This window comes from Argiope bruennichi, chromosome 6, assembly GCF_947563725.1.
Source record: "Argiope bruennichi chromosome 6, qqArgBrue1.1, whole genome shotgun sequence".
NCBI classification, from domain to species: Eukaryota; Metazoa; Arthropoda; class Arachnida; order Araneae; family Araneidae; genus Argiope; species Argiope bruennichi.
This window is the reverse complement of record NC_079156.1, coordinates 112424370-112447210: the sequence shown is the minus strand read 5'-3', so window position 1 is coordinate 112447210 and position 22841 is coordinate 112424370. Positions and strand designations below refer to the sequence as shown.

At 25.4% G+C, this 22841-nt stretch overlaps 1 protein-coding gene across 3 annotated transcripts in view; it reads left to right on the top strand.

Moving 5' to 3' along the window:
• LOC129971396 (spatacsin-like) overlaps nt 1–22841 on the top strand; it is a 56892-nt gene that overhangs the window by 27264 nt on the left and 6787 nt on the right. For all 3 annotated transcript variants that reach the window (XM_056085129.1, XM_056085128.1, XM_056085130.1), the window contains 19 exons: nt 11–212; nt 383–460; nt 585–718; nt 1990–2196; nt 2503–2601; nt 3185–3356; nt 3783–4006; nt 5526–5657; nt 5739–5912; nt 7337–7444; nt 8287–8403; nt 10381–10510; nt 11588–11700; nt 14508–14712; nt 14798–14977; nt 17101–17243; nt 18427–18534; nt 20045–20213; nt 20854–20924. In XM_056085129.1, coding sequence (XP_055941104.1) covers nt 11–212; nt 383–460; nt 585–718; nt 1990–2196; nt 2503–2601; nt 3185–3356; nt 3783–4006; nt 5526–5657; nt 5739–5912; nt 7337–7444; nt 8287–8403; nt 10381–10510; nt 11588–11700; nt 14508–14712; nt 14798–14977; nt 17101–17243; nt 18427–18534; nt 20045–20213; nt 20854–20924 — 2766 coding nt within the window. The remainder of the gene's footprint in view (nt 1–10; nt 213–382; nt 461–584; nt 719–1989; nt 2197–2502; nt 2602–3184; nt 3357–3782; nt 4007–5525; nt 5658–5738; nt 5913–7336; nt 7445–8286; nt 8404–10380; nt 10511–11587; nt 11701–14507; nt 14713–14797; nt 14978–17100; nt 17244–18426; nt 18535–20044; nt 20214–20853; nt 20925–22841) is intronic.

The following is a 22841-nucleotide window of genomic DNA, read 5'->3' as shown; positions in this document are numbered from 1 at the left end:
AAACATTTAGGTTTTAAAAGCAGCATCTAGATTTGCCAATTCCTGCATATCTTATCATATATTGCATTCTCTTCATCGAAAATCATCTCTTTTGTATGATGTTGCATATGAGACCAAAAATATACCTCCTCTGAAAAGCCAAAAGAGGGACATGAGGAAATCTTGGTATTCACGTATTGGTGTTATTAAAGGATCACCACCAGCTGATACTAGTAAGTTTTGCCATCCTATTTTTTTTATTTTTATTTTTTTGAAATTGGTAATTCCGTAAAATTAAATTTTTATGACATTTATTTAAAATTTGGGCAATCAGTATATATTTATATTTATTAATTATGAAATTTTTAAATGATTAAAGTATTTTTAATTCTTTTTTTTTAAGAGAAAGAATCAAGTCGAGATGAGGATTCTGCTTCAATAACAAGTGAAGAAACAACTGCTTCATCAGATGTAGATTTAAGTGAGTATAACTTTTACTTATTGATTAAACTTTTAATTTTTAATTTAGTTTAAATCTTGTCAAACAATATACTTATCTAGAATTCAAAAGTATTGCATTGTTTATATTTTCTTTATTTTTTAAGGATCATTTGTTCTAAAAGATCTGTTCAGTCAGTTACTATTAGCTAATAGTTCAGATTGTCCATGGGATTGTTTGTTGCACACAAGCTATGAAATCAAAAACCCTGTTCTAGCACTTCTAGCAGCATCTTATCCAGTGAGTTTGTTTATTTGCTATGCATGAATTGTCTTTTTCATTCATAAAATGTATTTTTGGCTTTATATCTTTTGTGCATTACTTTGAGTTCAATTTTGATTGAAAACTTTTATCAAAGAAACAATTTTTGATTCATTTCTTTCTTTAACATTGTAACTTTCTTCAGTAATTAATTCCATGTGATTTTATTTATTTATCTTGCTATAAATTCCTGTAAATTCAAAAGTAAAAGTAATTATCCTAGGTTAATAACTTAGTTTTTTTCAACTTTTCATTTTAATTTATCACTTTTGGTTATTTAAATTATTTAACATTGGGATTTTTTGTAATAAAATTTTTTTTCACGTAAGTTAGCACAATATTATCCAGAATTTATACTTTTCAAGAAATCAGGGAAATAGAAGTCGTGGGAAGTATAAATTATAAGGAGCTACTTATATAAATAGGGCAAAAAAAAAGTAGATATTTCACTATTTATGAATATCAAAGTATATTATATTTTTATTCTTAGTACTTACCTCAAAGAAATATCTATTATAAAGTAATTGCTTATAGTAATACTTTGCCTTTGTGATTTTGCTTATCCAGTGGTTGAACGAATAGTAGCTAAATTATTGTCAATATATTCTTTTAATTTGGTTATCTTTAATAGTATGAATATGGAATTACCTAATATACAATAAATGTTCTTTTTTTACACGGAATAAACTAATTATGGCTCATAATTACTACTTCATACAGATATATGAATTAAAAACTGGACTCCGGTTTTCAAAGCATTTTTTTTTTTTTTAATCTTCAATTGGTCTTTCTAGCCCATAGAAATTACCAAAATAATTTACCTCAGTCCCCCTCTTCTAGCTCCAACGGTGCTAGAAGGGGGGTTGGAGCTAGAATTGGAGCACCGTTTTACTTCAATGTTTTCCTTTTGGAACTGTTTGATATATAATTTTATGCTTTCCTGGCAAACAATATAAAATTTCATTTATGTAATTTTGGGGATTTTAATACGTTGTGCACTGTATATACACTGTACATTCACACTGCATATGAAGTAAATTTATTATTTGAAAAATCAAAGCATAATAATTGTTTAAATCTTAATATTTGGATCATTATTAATTTTTACAATTACATCAATTAAAAAGACTTTTAACTTTTATTCATTCTTTACTTCTGTGATAATTTGTTATTAATTTTTCTTATCAGGAATAACCGTACAGTTCATATTCTTTTATGAAATGATTAATTTTTTTCTGATTCTTTTACAGGATGCTGGTCTTGAAAAATGTTTCTTTATGTGGCTGTATACGAACCTATATCGTAGTGAAAAAGTGCAAAAAGAGCTCGAAACAACTTTTGTAAATCTGAACATAACAAATATTATAAGTACTGATGATTTAGAGAATCTCATCATTTTAGCTGTTCGCAATCTTAAAATGCTGACTTTGTGGCAAGGAGCTCACTTGTTTCTCCCAGTAAGATTAGTTTATATTTTCCTTTTTATCATTCATTCCTTGTAATAATGATAAAAAAATACTTTAATAAAAGAAGGCAAACTGTTTATGAAATGTCTTCATATATATTCATTTTCCTTTGCTTTTATTCATTTTTATTGTCTTACTTTCTGAAAAGTTTGTTTTGCTATATTTTTGACAGAAGGATAGAATATGTTTTGCATATGACAAAAATAACACTTTTCACTTCGTTATGTGAAAAGCTTTGATATGATGTTATTCATGACTAATATTATGGTTTTTTAATATTATTTTTTTTTATGTCAGGACACTCCACTCCCTGATCTCATGGGTTTCTTGAGGAGCTTCATGATTTACAAGAAATTTAATTCAAGTATTGAATCTTTTCAGAATCAACTATGGGATGTAAGTTTTTTTTTTTTTTTCATTTATTGCTTTTGTTTATATGGCTTCCAATTTATAAAAGATTCCACAACCATAAAGTTACTAAAACATTTCTTTTTTAAGTTATCTAAGGAGTTAAAAAAAAAGGAACATTTTAAAATTATAATCTAAAAAATTTATTCATTTGCTCCCTTTAGCTGATTTTCTTATTGAATTTTTTTTTATAAAAATTCAGTATTTAGTTGCTAGTTAATAATTTTTAATAAGCTGATGGTTCTGTCATGGAATTTCATATGGACAAAAATAGAATGTAATTCAGAATAGTTATTATATAATATAATTTTTGATAAAAAAAAATCCTATTCTAGTTGTATTTAGAAATATTTCGAAAACATTACAATTTTTATCATTGCCAAATTGCTTTTTTAGTTTAATAATCATGTTGAAAATGGAAGATAATGTTTTAAATGTATTTAAAAAATTAAATGCATATTGCCCCTGTCATTAATTTTGATTATTTTGTTTTTATTGAAATGTTTAGAAACATACTGTGTTTCACAACTTTAAAAATCTTTTGATGTTTTTCATTTTAAAATCTTTTTAGTATCCCAAGCATTCTGAGAAACCATCTGTACTTCATTCACTACATTGGCTAGAAAATGTATCTGTATGTATTTTAAAAGAAGCTGCTATTGCCTGTTCTACACATTACGAGAGGCTTATCATGCTTCAACATTTTCATCACACCAAACTGGAAAAAACGTTTTCAAAAGATGGTATGGGAATTTCCTTTTGAGTTTTATGTATTATCTTTTAAAAAACAATAAGTTGATAGTAAAAACTTTTGTGCAAATAGAATATAAAATTAAATAAAGATTATTGTCAAATGTCAATTTTTTTAAATATAAAACATTATGGATTAATACATCTATTTGTACATTAATTGTTGAACAAAGCAAATTTTAACATTATTGATATCCATATGCCTTAATAATTTGCTACATAAAAGTACTATATTTTCTAATTTTAAATTTAATTTTAATTTAATTTAATATTTAATCTCTCTCTCTCTCTCTCTCTATATATATATATATATATATATTTATTTATTTACAGAGTGGTATATATTATTGTTAAATTTTGAGGTATTTACTAATTCAGAATAAGTGCCGATAAATGATATTTTAAAAATAATTTTGCAGTTGTAGTGCCTGAATTCACAAAAGTCTACAAAATGGTACACTGTCTTAGTGAATCAGATCTAGATATTGATATCCGGAGTCTCTTTCTGCCAGAAGATGAACCACTTTATGTAAATACTTGTTGGCATGCAATTAAAAAGTTACTTGAATCTTATTTGTATGATGAGGCTCAAATGTTTTCCAATGCTGCAAATCTTCCACAGGAGGATATGTTGATGCTGCAAGTAAGTTTTGAAAAATATGGATGTCATTTCAACTTCTTATCTTTGCTCAAAAAAAATAAATTACAAGTGTTTTCTGTTTAAATAGCTTATGACTTGCATTTTCTTATTCCAAATATTTAGATATAAAGAATAGTATACCATGATGTTTTATACTTTTTTCCATCTATAATTCTTTTAACATAAAATTTATAAAAAAAATTAAGATGTATTGATAGTCAGTTCCATTAAATAATATTTAATATATCTTTTCCATATGGAAGATGTTGATGTTGTACCAGCATAAATTGTTTTCTTTGCTTAAAGATGGATACATATATCATATGAGAAAAAAATTGTCTGCTCATTAAACAAACCTCTTTTCGCTCTAATAATTTAATTGCATGTTTTATCATCTTGATGTTTTTAGTTTCTATTTGTGAAATCTTATGTTTGTAATAGATCCTCAGCTAGGCAAACCTATATTACAAAATCAATTTATGTTTTTCATTTTTTTTATGAAGTTATTGATTTTTTTTTTTTTTTAAGAAAAGGGTGTCAGGAGTTAGTTATTTGGAAATGACAATTCCATTTTAATTCATTTTATTAGTTATTTGATCAAATTCTATGTCTTTTAATGAAAAAAAAAAAAAAAACCACTGCAAAGCATCCAAAAGTGTTGAATAGTTGAGCAGATGTTATTCTTTTAGGAGTGCTTTTTAGGAAACCTGGGAAAATACAATGAAAACAACGAAAATTGTGACATTTGAAAATCCTTATATTGAAACTAGTCTACAATATTTAATTAATGTTTCAAAAAATTCATATAACTATTAAGACATTTGAAATGTTAATATGTGGTGGTAAGAAAGTTCAACAAAAAGAAATCATAATTTAAATTTAGTTTCTATTTACTAAATTTTTCTAATGATTATTGTCCCACTCAGCTTGGATAATTAATGCTTTTACTACTAAGAGATAATAAGAAGAGAAACTTTATGAGAATTAAAAACACAGGTGATGGAAAGGTTTATCTGAGATATATTCATCAAAAATCCAGTAAATAATAGAAGATTTAGCTTTCCATTAGGCTGTAAACAAGAAATTAATATTTTCCACTGTTTGATTTCAATATGTTTGAAAACAAAATAATTATAATTAATAAAGGAATTTTTAGCTCTACAGGATTAAGTTATTAGTATATCATTATCGATCTGACTCTTTTTTTCTTATTTATTTATTTATTTTTACTTCAGAAAAAGCAAATATGTTTTATTTCTAGAATAGCCAATTGATAACAAATAAGTAACATCATTCCTATACAATTTGTTTTCATTAGAAGTCTTCATTCATTTTTTAAAGAAAACTTTTTAAGAAATCATAAAAATTTTAATATTATTTCATCAGAAGGTAATCTGTTTGTGTGCAATAAGTACAATTAGATTTAAATTAAACATGCACTTTACTTCAATTAATTTAGCACTTTGAGTGATTTTATATTCAGAATTTTTTTTCTTAGATAATTTTTTCCCTTTTGATTTAGATCAATCATGAAGTTAGTGAATCATGTAAAAGCCAGAATTGGAGCCATTTATCATACAGAGTAGAATTTTGGAAGGACATACTTTTAAGGCTAAAAGTTCTTAAACTTCACACTATCATTGATTTTCTTGAAGTAAGTAAAGACTATATTTTTCAAAGGATTATCTTTCAAATTTATTTATTTTATTGTTACATGTATAATTTTCTTCTTCAGGTTCAGTGCGAAATATCAGATAAGTATGGGGAGAAATATTTCCTGATGAAATCCATCATAGACATTCTCAAAGAGAATAAAAAGAGAGGAAATCCAGATGTCAATTCCTATGACATTGAAGCTCTTAATAAGAAGATGTGGCTTTGGTGTATTAAAGCAGAAGTCAATAGTGAGGTAATGGGTTTTTATTTTTAAATAGAGCTTTAAGTGAAAATATGCACATTTCTTATGAAAATAGTTTTTTTTCTTCTTTTCTTTTCTGAAGCTATATATTTTTAATGTGGCTGAGTTTAATCGAGAAAACTTAAAAAAAAAAAAAAAATGACTCTCTTAAAATGTGGATAAAGTTAATATTTATTAATAATAAATTAATTAATATTTATTAATAATTGTGGATAAAGTTAATATTAAGCTCTATATTTATTGTTAAAAAATTTATAAAAATTCAAATTAATAAATGCAATCATTGTCTTTGAGAGTGTTGATATATGGATTCATCCTATAAATTCAATTAAACAATAGCAATCTTTTGTACTATTATTAGTTTTGATCTTAGATCCATTATTTTGATTTTATAGATCAAAGCTTTCAATGAATTCATCACGCATATTGTTTTTAATTTGAGAATTTCTACTTTAAAAAAGCAGTATTTTAATAATTGGCCAAAATTCTTGGATCTGATATTTAAAAAATTCAGGAATCAATCGAAAGGAAATTCCTTTTGAATCAGATTCTGATCGAATGCTGAAATGAATGTCTTATTTAGTACGATTTATGATTTTTTAAAAAATAAAATAATTTAATATACTAAATAATAATAAAATAATAATAATATAATAAATAATAATATAAAGTAATAATAAAATAATAATAATAATATAAAATAATAATAAAATAATTTATTTTATTATTTTTAAAAAAATAATTTAAAATATATTTCCAATTGTTGATGCCTTTTCTATAGTTTAAGCATTATATTTCAGAGAAAATCCATGATACCATTTTATTGGGAATTCTGTGTCTGTGGTTGCTTTTTTTCTTTTTTAAATTAAAAAATAAATCATTTTTATTCTAAGTAAACAAAAAGATCAATGATTTTTAACTAGTTACAAAAATAAATATGCAATTTTAATAGATGATTATTTTGCAAATTAGCAATCTATTTCTGTTATCTAATTCTTGTTTTTGACTGTTTCAAAGTTTTATATTATATCTATCTTTGAATGTTAAAAATATCTTATAAAGCTGTTTTTTACAGAGAATTTTCATCAAATCAAGCGTTTAAATATGAAATATATAGAAAAATAAAAATATATCTTTGTTTTATTTAAATATAAACAAAACTGAGATCTATAATCTCAAGTGGGAAAAAAAATGATATCTGTTTATCAGAAGAAGTATGTTTTTATTTGCATTGTAACCTAAAAATAATAATAAATTAAATTCAGGGTACAACTTAACGACTAAATTCTAGTCACAATTTGTGACTTGGTATAATGTAATATCTAAGTAGGTTTTAATATTATAATTTAATTTCTGAGGTACCTAGGAGGGAATTTATTTATAGTATAATGATTTTACTATCTTAATTTTTGTAGTTACTTCCTGAGATTTTTGATGTTAAGAAAGTCCATGACTTTGATATACACAATGCCTTTTCCGATTCTTCTGCTGCTACAAATTTACAGCATCTTGAAAATGACAGTGTAAGTTATATTTATTTAATAATGTTTTTGTTTGTATAGTATTATCTATTATTGGATTACTTTTAGATATTTTAGTTTTTTTTGTAAAATTAAAATTCCTTAATAATTAATGCTTATAAAACAGATGATTTTTTTAAAAAATTTCTATTAAATCACTTATGTTGTTTATGATCCAAAACTAAATGCATATTTAATCAAAATATCATATTTATTAAAATTTATGGCATTGTGTAAGTATTTGTTTATTAAAGCATGCAGAAAATATTCAGTATATGAAAATCTATTTGTCAAAAAGAGGTTCTGCAAGAGAATAGAAGTTTAACTTAAATACAATACTTACATTAATTCAATTCATTTGAAAAAAAATGAATTTATTATTTTTGAAATTATAAAATTTTGCAGGAAATATTGATGTTTTGTCAAGTCCAAGGTAAAAATATAATCAATAGTTTATATCGTGAAATGTGTCCGGAGATATCTTTTTTAAAAATTTTAAATTCAATGAATCCAAATCAATCTTAGTAAGAAATCCTTTCTTATCAAGAATTTTTATGACAAAAAAATTATTCAAGAAGCAGTAAGTATTTAAGAAATGAAGATAATCACCAAAGAGAAGTTAACAGGTTACTATTTTTTTTAATTCCTTAATGGTTGTGACAATAATTCATAGACTCACATGTTTAGTCTTTTTAGGCTGTTGATTGCATTTGATGGACTATAATTTGACTACTTATATGACAAAACATATATGAAAGATGTACTATTAATAAGTAATTTTATCTAATAGTTTTTTAAGCTCTTATACACTATATGCAATTCATTTTCTTATGAATGTTTTGTAGGAAAAAGAAGCTCTGGGCTCTATAATTGGGCAGTTTTTGCTCAAGAAAGATGTACCAAAAGCATTTGAATTGGCTACAACATTTGGGTATCATTGCAGTGATTTGAAAATTATAAAGGTATATTATTACATTTTATAAATGTTAATTATTAAGAACTTATTTATTTATTTAATCCATTTTCTTTTCTCCATTATTTTATAATGAATATATCTTTGTTGATTTAGTTATTTATTTTGGTTTGTTTGTTTATATTTTGGGTTGATAACTTTCTAATTAGAGATTATTCTTTCTTATTCATTAACCAGTTTGTATCTTAGTCTGCTTATTAAGTAGTTTTTCTTTGTCATTTTTTGATTCAAAACTATTAAGTTCTTTGACAGGTTTAGAAAATTAACTTAATTCCAGTCTCATACCATTAAACAAATTATGACTCAAATTTTTACTACCAGCTGTTTTATAAACTTTTGTTTGTATGTGAAGCTGCTGCTGAGATTTTTTGGTTATATATAATCCGATAAATCTGGCAATTACTTTAGTTATAATACTTATGCATTTAAAATAAACACTGTTTATTTATTTATTTGTAAATTCTTATAATCAGGTTTCCTGTCATTTTCATCGATTTATAGCATATTAGAATGGTCTATTTTTAGAAGAGGAAGTGAAAGTTATGGTTTAGCTATCTATTAATAGATTCTTTTAAACAATTGCAAAAATGTTTGAGTTCTAAATGTTTTTATCCTTCCTTTCTACTATTTTTATACATTAACTACAATAACATGAATCATTTAGCCTTATGAAGTATCTTTGATATAAAGAAGCACATTATGTGCTCTAAAGTAATATTAAGATTTTCTGTATTAAATATTGAATTTAAGTATTTACTGTGATGTGATTACTACTAAGTATTTACTGTAAATAGAAATAAATGTAAATAAATATCTTTGAAATAAATATTTACAAAACTATTAGACATTGAATGCCACTTAATGTAATCACAGGTAATGTTATTATTTACTTTGTTATCAAAATCTTTGTGCCTGAACTGATATATTCAAATGTTCACTAAAATATTAGTTTAGTTTGTTCACTATCATTTTATCAGTTTTGAAATTAAAAATTGATTGTTCCTTCATTTTGCTATGGGACTTGTCATCCTTAGCAAATGACGGTCAAGGAATTTCTCGCTCAATTTGTAAGAAAATTATAGGTTTCTTTTTTTCCTCATTATCACAACACAGCATGTCAAGAATTTTGAGTTGGGAAAGTTCTTTCGTTATTGCTATTTTGACATTCTTTCATTCAATGGGAAGGAATGAGTATCATATTTGCTGTTATTGAAGTGGTCCAAACTGGTTTGCCAATGAATACCTTAAGAGTATGCTAAAGAAGAAGTGTGAAGAATAGATGCCCATTGATGAAACCGTTCTAGTAGTTGCTTCACTGATTAACTTAGAAATTTACCAAGCTGTTTATGAGCAAGACCAAGTGATAAACATAAATGGCTTGGACAGCAGCAATGTGTTAGAGAAAATTCTCCGATTTACACATAATTCAGGAAAGCTTTTTGTTATGTTGATTTGTAGTGTTCAGTTAATTTAGAAACAATTAGGAGTCTGAACAGTGAATAAATGATCTGTTAAGAAATAACTCTGGACAAACAACACTTAAGAATTTTTTGTTATATTTAAAATAAATTATAGAAAGCCCTCAAGTAAGTGTTTTCTTCCTATTTCCTTTCATTTGATAAAAATCTAGTTGAATTTAACTTATTTGGTTATTGTTATCAATCTATTAATGTTATAAAAATTATACAAAGTGGCTACTGTAATTAAATATTTTAATTTTTGTTTTCTTGTGATAAATGGAATTTATAAACATGTAAGAAATAAATAAAAAAAAAAACCATGGAACGAAGATAATTTTTTAATATTGTTTATGAAGATGTTTTTCTAAAAATATAATCTTTAAGATTATTTGTAAGAATTTATAAAAATGCAAAATCATTGTGTTTTGAAATATTGAAAACATTTTGGAAGCTAAGCTATGTTTGATATTTATGTGTGTTCTAATTGTTTTACTGTTTCCTTACAGATGTGCCTTGACTTAGCAAGAGGGGAAATTGATTTAAGCATGATTGACATGTCCTTGCCCAACTGTAATTCTGAAGTTCCTACATCCCGAATAATCAGGTCCTTACTTCTCTGGGTTACTAGCTCAAAAGGTTAATACCTACTTTTTTTATTTTATCAAATACAAAGTAATCAAAGACAAAATATTGTAAATGCAAAATTTCTTTTTGAGATATTATTTGGTTTTATATATTATTATTTATATTGTAATATTTATGTTGTTCTTTTTAGCCACACAAGATTTATTTAATTAATAACAGTTTCGATTTAATAAGGCATTTTTTTTGTAATTAAATTTTGTAAGAAGAGTATTTTTTAATTGTGTTCCAAAATAAATTACTTGGCCATTTATTATTTCTTCTAATAGGATTTACAATTTTTCAGTGCACTGAGTTTGAAATTTGTATGATGACTAGCTGATTCTGTGGCTATTAATTTATTAATAATTTGATCCTGAGTAACATGAGATGTTTTGGTGAATATACATCTTTATAGCTTCCATATAAAGACAACATCTCAAAAATTTAAGATATTTCATTTGTTGCAATCAAATAAGTTTTCTTATTTTATTTATCATTTATTTCAGCTTATCACTTTTTAATCAAATTGTATTTTTCTTTACTGCTGTAAATTTTTATTACACATAAGCTGTAAATAATGAAGTTCTCAAGCAATTTCTACTTTTTCAGTTTCTGGTGTTATGTTTATTTTGTAATTGAAAGTAATATCTCTTCAGCCAATTTTATCATTTTTTTGCTTAACAAGCAACACTACCTACTGCAAATGTTCGTCTACTAATCTTATTACATCTTATTTTAGTTGAATCTTTTTTTTTAAATACAGTTGTTTAAATATGATAAAATAAATTGCTCAAGAAGAATCATGTAGTTTTCGATTTGTTATTAATTTGTAGAACTATGAATTTTATGATTAAGGAAAATTGATTATCATATTGCAATTCAGTTTTGAAAATTATTGAAGTGGAGTTTTTCTTTTATCTAATATCTTTGTTTTAAATGAGAAATAGGATTGATTTTTTAAAATTTGTTTTTATTCATATTTACCTTTATTGTCTTAAACATATGTTTCTTTTTTCTTTAAATATTTATTTTGCGATTATCAATGAACAAATTTGGCATGAATTATTTCTTATTTTTTTCCTATTACAGTTATATCAGCTTATGAAAAAGATGTCATTCACTGCATGAATAACCTGAGCAAAAAATGCACTATTGCTGCTCCAATATGTCATCAAATTTTAGTGCATTATACTATTGCTGCTGTAAGTTTATTAAAATATATTATTTACAGTGTGCAACAGAAATGTTTGTCCTGTTTTCAAAATCTGATGAAGTCTAAACAAATGAAAATACAAGATATTTGAAAAATGATTTAAGAGATATTCTAAATTTCATCACTGAAGTAAATTGTGCACTATCATTGATTTCATACATTATTGCTGTCTTTCTATTTTCTAAAGCTGCTGACCAGTGTTGATACACTCATTTTGTTGGGAGGATAACTACATACAAAAAAATTACTCCTTGATAAATCCAATAATCATGGAAAGGACACCCAGTCTTGCCTCGTAGGAAAACAAAATAATTCTAAAGATTACTAGTGAAAACATTTTTAAATGTGAAATATAGAATGTATGTAGTAGTGTTTTAGTAGAAGAGATTGTTCAAATTTCGATCATTGAAGGATTCAAGAACTGCAGGATGAAGAAAATCTTCTAACTGTTCATAATAACATTCCAATTACATCATCCAAGAACATATTTTCTAAGCCCAGAAAATGCATTGTCTTATTGGGAAAAATGACTATGGAGTAATTCATGCTTCTTCTCTGCCTTAGTTTCCAAAAACCACAATTGTCCTATTCCCAGTACAAGCTGAGAAACCCCTCCATCAAATCAGGACAAACTTTTTGCTGCATCTGTTATTATTTTCATATGTATAAAGTAAAATGACTGTAATTTTTATTCACAAAAGAAATTAATAGTTTTCTAATTTACAGCTATGGAATATTGAATGTTTTCGTATTTTTTATTTCATTAGTTAATTAAAGATCAATTTACTATTCAAATTATATATTGTTGAGCCTCTTTATAATTAACTCGTAAATTTCTGGGAAAGTATGGATTTGATAAAAAATTTTAATATGCAGAAATATATATTGCAATTTTTTCAATATTTTCTTATTAAAAATAAATATGTATGGCTAATTTTTGAGGATTAAAGATGAATTAAAAGAAACAATTAAAGAGTTATTTTTAAAAGCCACAAATAAAGAATTTTCAAAATTGTTGATAATGTATGTGTTGATATTTTTTGCTTTTTTTGTTGCATTTTTAATCAAAGAAAGTGAGATGAAAAATAATCTAAACTTCTCATTACCCTTTAAGGTTTCCATTTAGAAGCTATATATGCTATAGGAAATCTAAAGCTAAACTGAATTTAAAATAAAAATTTATATCTGAATTAGGAGAGATATACTTAAAATTGAAGCTAAGAATGACATATATTGACATAACACTGGCAAATATTGTTTTTCATGAATGTGTTTCTGACTACTGTAAATATTTATTATTTTATGCATTAACTTAAGCTATCTTTTAAAAAGTATTCAATTTGCAAAAATTATTTTCTACATATTGTTCTATTTTCAGTGAAATTGCACAGTATCCTAGGTCCCCAAAAAGTTCTATATAATTAGATTTACAATACTTTAAAATTCAATATGTGGAAGTTCCACTATGTCACTTTTTCTGAGAAAATCTGCAATTTGCTGCAGAATGCTGCACACTTTTTAATAGTAGTGGAATTTAAAAATTAGTTTGCTTCTATGATCAATAGAGACTCTTTAAAAGATCTTAGCAGAAAATGGAATTTTCTTTGTGTAAATGAAACTGTGTTTTGTTTAAGATAGGAAAGGTAACATATGCTATATTTTGTTTAGGAAGAAACAATAATTGTGTTTTTGTTTCTTATATGCAAAGTATAGAGAAAGTAGTGCAGTCATTAAAAAAAAATCTCCACATATAGACTTTCTTTAGTTCGAAAAATACAGTTTTTGCATAATGTCTGTCTGTTTTCTTTTGAACACTATAAATCAATCAAGCTTTGAGCCAGATGTAAGATATTTGGTGTATGGACTTGTAGTCACATTTTGAATGAAATCAATAAGTCTGTCTGTTCTAGTACAAGTGAACTCAATAGTTACAAAATGCAAAGAGCCAGGTAAAGGATTGTTAAGCAGATTTAGATCTAAATTATCAATAGCAAATTTTGAATCAAATCCATCCACTGTCTGTCGATCTGTATTTCCACATGCATATAAACGCAATAACTCGTAAATACAATGACTTAACTCAGTGAATTTCGGCATTTCATCTTGTGACTGAAACTGTAATTTCATGTTAAGCCTTGATGTTAATAAGCTAGAAATAGATGCCAAAAATTAAACATTTTTCACCATAAATTCAGTGAAAATGTATTCTATGAGTTAGATTTGTGCAAAAGACATATATTTCTTAGCTATAGTTCACCAATGGCATGTAAGGCGTTTGAGGTCCATAATCTTATGCAGATGAAGGGGAGACAAGACACATATTGGATAATATGTGAGAAAGTTTCAGGAAGGCCACTTCAGCTGGTTAAAGAATAATAAACTGCAGTTTTTAGAAGGGAACAGTTCAACTATCAGATTTAAATTTTTTTATACTCTTAATATTCCTTTCTAACAATTAGAATAAAATTAGTTACAATATTTCAACAGTTTAATTATTAGTTCCATATAATAAATTTATATTAATAAACATTGCCAGAATCATATTTTTAAAAAAAATTTCAGACCATGTCCACAAATTATGCCTTAGATATGAAACATGGCTATTTTTTTAAACCAACAAAACAAAATTTGATGCAGCTAATTTATTTGAGCTATTTTATGAACTAAAAACATGTTTTAGCAGTATGATATCATGACTGAGGTAGATAAATCCTGGATGTTTATTTGTTTTATTATGCTTTTTTGTTGTTGTAATGTTATCATATTATACATATAAATTAAACCTTTGTAATGTAGGTGTTGGAAATGGGCTATATGAGTGTTGCTATGGAAAAGGAACCTTTCAATCTTCTGAAAAATATTCTAGTCAGCAAAGTTGATGATGAACATATTTTAGCTAAAAGTCTGATTATAGTGCATGATTTGGCTGATGCAGAAGTTGCCAAGTTCTTAAGTGAGGAAATTCATAGGTCATTGATAACTCTAATTGATTCAGATTTAGGTAAGACTCACACATTTAATTCTGTTTTATTTTACATTCAAAAACATTTTTAGTTTTATATTAATATATTCCATTTGTATTACAGTTATGATCCCAGAAGAAAAGAATGCATTTTCGGAGGGAGTAATCTATGATCCTTTGCGTACTAATGAAGGATTTCAGTTAATTGTCAAACTGTGCCAAGATCCATCATTATTGGGATATGCTTTGATGAATATCTTTGCTGCAGAATGTTCAGAATTAAATGACAAAAGTCCAGATAAGAGTAATTCTGAAAGTCTTTTAGTTCCATTACATAAAATCTGTTATCTATGGTTTTAGTCCCAAATGTTATTATTATTTAGTCCCAAATGTAATTAATGTTATTAAGAACCCAATCATTTATTAAAAAAAAAAAAAAAAAAAAAAACAGAATATCTTAATGACATTTTAATGAATCAAATATCTGTATTTTTTCTGTAAAAAAAAATTAACAGAAACCTATCATTTATTATATCATAATATTATATGTCTCTGAGTTATATGAAAATAATCCTACATCCATAGCAAAACTGCCAAATCTGTGCTTCACTTCCTTTACATGTACACTTTTTTGTAACATTTTTATTCAATTTTCTTCCTCTACGGGAAAACTACCTTTTGGTAATGTTCTTTCTGCCCAGATATAGAAAATTCTATAATTTTTTTAATAGATTTAATTAAAATGATATATTTCTGAAAAATAATTTAAGGAACTATATTGATGAAAAATATTATAAACAATCAGTTAAATCCATCACTACCATAAATTAATTATGTATTAAGATTTTTGATTTATACATAATTTTTAATCAGCCATAGAAGGCTTATTCGGAAAATAATTTTTATTTAAACCACAAATCTTGCCATTCTGCCTCAAGACTTTTTTTTAAAATCATTTTCACAGAGGCAAATCTTGCTACCTCCTTGACTTGATATATAGACTTGGTACAATAAATAAGCGCTGCACAAAAGCAGGTTTGGGTTGATTTGTGCCCTTCTTTGTTCACTTTGCAGATTATCTGTGAAACTCATTTTGCTCTATGCCACCTAGTTCCACAGATAATCTGAGTCTTGTGTATTTCAAGTAGGGATTTATGAAAATATCTCTCAATTAAATAACTGTTATACTTTAAAATATTGTTCATAACTTTTTATTAGAGTCACATTTGAATAAAAGGTATTTTTATAAATGTATTTATTAGCCAGTAAAGGAATGTTAGTATAAATTAAGTTAATTTTAAAATAATTACTAAATTAAAAGGCTCTTTTATTTATAAATTGCTACCTCTACTTCTGAAATCCCCTGGTGGGATTTTATTTTTTACCTTACTATATTTTAATCAGTTTATACATAATTATCTATCATCATCTGTAACACTGGGTGGAGTTAAAAATAACTTCACCCCGTCTATGTTAATCACCCTTTCACTCTATTTTACTATTGAAGGCTAAATGCCAACTCCTCTTTTGTTTTCTAGCAATTGAGATTTATTTCTTATGTTTAAATTGGTAGATTTATTAGTGTACGAATAAAACTAAGCAAGAATAAAAGTTAGTTATGGAATCATATAATTCACATTCTTTTTATTCTGGAGCAATGTTAATGAGGAGATCTGCAATTTTCATTATTTTTGTCAGCATTATAGATAGAGAAGATCTCACTATAAAGGAACAAAGCTTTTAATATTACTTTATATTTGTAAATAAAGTATTCTGCAAATTATATATATTTTTTCTTAAATACTCTGCCAATGCGCATGAGATTTTTCTCTTACAACTTTCATTATTTAATCTGTAACAATCATTCCAGGATATTTTTTACACAATAACAGCCTGTCTAGATGATTACATCTTTTAATGTTATAATAATTAGCAGAGGTTTATTGAATTTTTTCCCAACATAGCTTAAAATATAATCAGAATTATCAAAAAAAAAAATAATAAATAAGATCTCACTTTAATTATAAATGAGTGAGTCATTCATTTAGTGACAGCAGTTATATGTTAATTAATTAAAATTTGCTACAGTGAAATGTGAATTTAAAATAAATCTGAATTTATGAACACATTTTCAAAAAGTTTTGTGACTAAAATTACTACAATTTTAAAAATACTTATTTTATTCTTTATAAATCTGTTCCATACATTTTATTTAAGTGTCTATCATCACAGCAAGACAAAGTAATTTCTTAAAAAAAATTTTAATTGGAAAAGAATTTTGTGAAATATTTCTTTTATGTATCAATAATTTAACTCTTAAAACACTAGTATTTATTTATTTTCATAATGAGGCATTGTTTTACTTTAATTTACTGTTCATAAATTATATATATCTTTAATATATAAATTTCTTTTATGTGTATATAGGTTTTTCATTGGTAGTTGAGCTTTGTATTTGTGCCCATGAATGCTTCACAGCTGGATGCAACATGGATGGAATATCGCAAATACTTCATAATGCCCAAGCTCTAGTGACGCTTTTAGAGGAAGCAGATCAATTTCCTATCATGGTTTGATATTCTTGAATTTTTTAAAAAAAATTCTCTAATTATTGCATTATTTATCATGTGCATAATGTATTAAATCTTGAACTTTTTAAAGCATTTAATAAAAGGCACAAAAAGACTTTATAGAGTAATTTAATAATTTTTTTCTTTTGATTTTTTTTAATTATTTGAATTGCTTAAATGAATGTTAAGCAAACATTATTATATTTCAACAGCATTTGAAATGGAATAAATTTACATTGTTAGTTGTAATTTTTGAATTATGAAAATTCACAATTTTTTATTATTATAATCTATAATTGTATTGAAGAATTCTGAATGCAATAGTTTTTTTATGCATCATTTGGTATGCATAAATTTAAAAATTAAATAATAAAATAAATGGTAAATAAGTTTTTAAAAATATTTATAGAAAATGCTGCAACTTTGAAATCTCAAGGAACAATCTGTCACTTCTTACAGGATTCAAATTTCAAACTATGAATGAACGTCAGTAATGCTTATCAAATATTCAGCAGGCTTTTAATATGATGGTGTTTATAATTGTGTTAGCCGAAACTTTGATAAGTTATTTATTTTTATGCTTACATGTATATGTTATATAATACAGTATTTGATGTATGAGTTTTGAATTTCATATTTTGCACCTGAAATAAAAATTGGGAGAGAAAAATTAAAACATTAAATGTAATGTAAATATAAAATTCAAGACATTTAGAATAACAAAACTTGCTGCTATTACTTTTACTTTGCTTGCGGCTACTTTTCATTGTATATGTATTAATTTGCAGTATAGATACATATGTTATTTATTAAGAACTATATATTAAAACATGATTATGGCTGTAAGGAAAGTGTCATTACAAATTTAGTAATCTAATTATTTAGGTAGTGCCACCTTAAAACTTTGACATTTTTAAACAATTTATAATTTATTCTAATATGTATTTTAATTTGTACATGTTAGAATAATACTTTTGGGAAATAATGTTATTAATAATTTAACTATATTTTCTTATCTTTCTTTTTGTTTATCTTATTATTAACTGTTATCTTTATTAGCTGTATTATCTTGTATTAAGGATTTTTCTTCTATGTTTAAAAAAAAAATGTAACAATTTTTTGATTTTTTTTCATTTACAAATTGTGCTGGAGACTTTTTTTAATATTAGATTGTTTCTTTCAGGTCCATCTTTTAACTGGACTTGGAAGATACAGTGAGATGATGTATGTGTTTGATATATTAAAATCAAATGAGAAGCTGACTATGCTTTTCGAGAAAAAGATGGAGAATGTGAGTAATAGATTCTTATCTATTTGAAAATATACACATTAATGAAATTCTTCTACTAAATTCATATTTTTTATTGAATTATCACTGTGAAAAATCATCATTTTAAAATTGTGTTGCAGTAACTCTCTATTATATTGTGTTCATGTTTAGTTGTTATTATTTCAAGAGATGTTAATAATGCCAGTATTTTTTTCTAATATATACTTTATAATTTTTCATTGCAATTTTTTTTTATGTTTATGGATTGATCAAAGAAATAAATTCAAAGAAATAAGATGATAATATAAAAAGTAAAAAAAAAAATCCTTTAAAGAAAAAAAAAGTCATATGATATATAACAAACATATTCCATATATTAATTTGTTTTAGAATTCAGTTTTTTATCACTACTAATGAAATTTTATTGAGTGGTATTTTATTGATCTTATTTGGTCTGCTTCCAATAGTATATGATATCCTTTGACTCAGTAAAAGATCTGTGTAAGAAAATAAGTATATAAATTTATTCTGTAAAATAGATGACTCACAAACTGTAGAAATTCACTTTTTTAACACAATAAAAGTAAATAGCTAAGAGATGATTTCCGAAATATTTGATAATAATTTTCAAGAAATTAGCTTCTGAAAGCTATTCCTAATTTAGTGAAATGAATATCCCATTTTAAAGCTATGAGATAACTACATTGAGACAGATCTCGCAATTGTAGTCCGCAGTCAGATGCTAGGAATGGTATTTAAATTTGCATCTCCAATAAACTCTTCAATACTCATCATTCCAGCAGGATGATTCCCAGTGAATTTAATCTGATCCATGTATATAGAAAATCTTGGGTGAAATTAGTTCTCATATCTATGACAAGTTTTTGCAACTTGGTGGTAAAATCTTGGATGTAGAGAATGTAAGTTTGAAGCTGGATTCCATTATAAAACTATTATATAAGGGGTGGTGGGTCTGGTATATATTAAATCCATTAGGGACAAATGTCCTTCCACTGATACTGTGCAGAATTTTGAAAAGGGATTGCTGACTCAGATGTCATCTGACCACAGTTCAAAATTAAGTTTCTGTCCTATAATAGTCTTTGTATTGCTTCTAAATGGGATGTAAATATGATTTAATTGAACTCATATCTATGCTCTCAGTTCATGATTTTGAGATTCTATCAGCTAGACGTTGCTGTCTTGAATGCTAAACATTTGAAAGTCTGATTATCAATTCATGTCTAACATCTTTATCTGTCATTTAAAAAGCATAAAGTCTTTAGAAATAATTATTGATTTATTTTGTTTATAAAGAGAAACAGCATCAATCTGCATATCAAAAATGATGAATTATATAAGACAAAATACTATTAGTAGTTGAATTCTGTATAATATGAATACTGGAAATGGAATAAAATCATTGAATTGAATCAATCATATTTTGAAAGAGCATAAGAATTAGTCATTATTATCCTTTTATTCCAGTCAGTGATTTAATATATAAAACCATTATAAATATTTCTTGCAGCTTCCAAATCTGAAATTGGCATTGATGGATTACTTGACCAGATGTTCTCAATCTGAAGGAGACTATTTCTATGCTCTTGCAAGTCGATTTGGAATGCATAGGGAGAAAGCTCAAATTCTTGAAATGTCTGTACAAAAAAAACTGTCCCAGTTGTGTAAAAGAAACACAGGTATATAATTTTTTCGCCTTCTTCACAAATTCAATAAAAAGATTTTTTTTTATTTCTTTTAATACTCATTTGAAAATTTTAAAAAAATTTAATTGATTCAAAATATACAGATACATCTCGATTTTTTTATAAATTTATTTCTGAGCATTTCTTTAGTTTATTGTTAAAAATGAAAAGGTAATATGCCAGTTGTTATACAAACCTTCTTTTTATAAAATAAAAGAAGAAAATTTTAGTTCTGCATTGTAATAAATATAAAATTATTTTAATGAAGCTTTATTTCAAATTACTGTTAATGATGAATAAGTTTAAAGTATTTTCATTAAAAAATAAATGTATTAATTGAATTTTCTTTTTGTATGAGTTTTTAATATAGTGCTATTATATCTCGTATGAATGAAATAAACAGAAATCTATACCTACTTGTACTTGCATGTATTTGAGTAAAAACTTTGTAGCTTTTCATGTATTATTTTAAAAATCACTTTAGTTTTTATAAAAAAAATATTGCCTTAAAACTTTTTACATTTTTCATTTTTAAATTATTTTTTTATTATTATTATATGATAATATTTTTGGGATGTTCCTGGATTGCTGTTTAAATATTTTTATCCATCTAACTGCACATTTTTAATTCTAGATAATGATTTGAAAGAGGAATTAGAAAAAGCACTCCAGTTACTTTCAGAAGCTGCGAAAAGTTACTGCAAAGTAAAACTTTATTTATTTTCTTCTTAAAAAGATTTATGAATTTTTTTCCAAGTGCTCTAAGTGTATATTTCTTATTTTTTTTCATCTTGTTTCATAATGTATCAAACTCTACTGCCTGAATTCATTTGATATGATACAGTCAGTGTTATCAATTGATTTTTTTCTACCAATAATAAAAGTGTCTGTGCATGCGCATGTTGGTGCACCGTCACCTAAAGATACGAAATTTAGTACAAATCTGCTTTAAAAACTGAAAATCCATTAAAAAATCATTAAAATTTCATTTAATTTAAAACTAAGCTAGCTTTTTACTCCCTCCCCCCACCTACTCATAATACTTAAGTTTTATACCATTTTAAGTTAATAGAATTTTTTTTCAATGGTATCAATTTAATTGTTGTTTAGTATTTTGTCTAATTTTAATTATTTTTTAAGAACATTTTTAAGCTCATTTACAGTATGTTTCATAGTTGCTGCAAATATTCCACACTGGATTTTTTTAAAAAAATTCTTGATGTCAAATATATGAAGAAAGTTTTACATTTTTTGATGAGTAAATTTGTAAACCATGAAAAAGGTTTTATGGTCTAGAAATCTTTTTTCTTTGGGGGGAGGAGAGCAGTTTTTTAAGGAATTCTTTTAATAAGCTTTAGAAATTTTCTTATATTGATTATGTGAATTTTTACAAGTAAGTGATGAAGAGTTTTCAAAATGCATTCATTATTAAATGGTTTCAGCCTGGAACTTTTTGTTTTAATCACTTCTTATGCATATTAAATTCCAAAATTTTTAGCAAAATGCTAGAACATTAGTAAGATACAGAACACAACGAACAGAATGATGTTAGGCTTCTAAAACTGTCATTTTACATGTTTATCATAATTTGAAATTTAAAAATGCTTTACTGGTAAACATTAAAAGCAAATTACATAAAATATTTAATTTAAAATTGTAGCGACCAACAATCCTGGTAAAATAGCTTGCTGCTAAATGCAATTAATTATGCTAGCTAACATTACTTTTAAATGATTTAATATGAATAATAACTGCTTGTTATTTTTAATTCTAATTATATTTATTACATTAATCATAACAGGTGTATGATGATAAAGAATCATCCTTTTAAATGTATCTAATCTCCCCTTTGTGTGCAAACCACATGATAGGATGCTTTTCTTAATATTTTATATGTGATTAATGTCTTATATGTGTGTAAAAAAACAAAAGCAATTCTCATTGAACGATTTTTATCAGTGGGTTTTTATTTTTGCAATCGTTCAGACTCTTCAAATTTTTAGCAAAATGAAACTTTATCACAGCACTTTCTAGAATACTAGATCAACAAATTTGATTCTTTGTGGTGTCCTGTCTGTAGATATTGCCCTTTTTTGTAGAAAGTTGCTGTTATCATATGTCTAAATAAAACAGTTTTTGAGATTCAGTTGAAGATTGGTCGCCATTCGTATTAACAGTGGTTTCCATTAAATATGTGAATGTATTGACCATCTTAAGTTAATTTCTATTCTGATGATATTAGTGTATGGAAAATAAAATATTGCATATGTTATTTGGTTTTATTTATTTCCCAGTAAAAGATTTTTCAGCTTCAAATTTTGATAGATGTATAATTCATACTATTTTAAGAAGCCTTGCACTTGTGATGTTCATTATGTTATGCATTTGCTTAATTCTCTAGTCATTTCACTTGCAACTTCAGCATTGATCTAAAAATGGAAAACGATAAAGCTTCAATAAACCCAATACTTTGCATTCTATATCAACTATGCTCATGAAATATGTAAGGATAAGTTAATTCATTTTCAATCGGATTTTTTATGAATACTCTGTGAGAAAATATTGTAGGATTACTCAGAATTTTGACAAATCTTCCAATATCCAGATTCCCTAAGTCTGAAA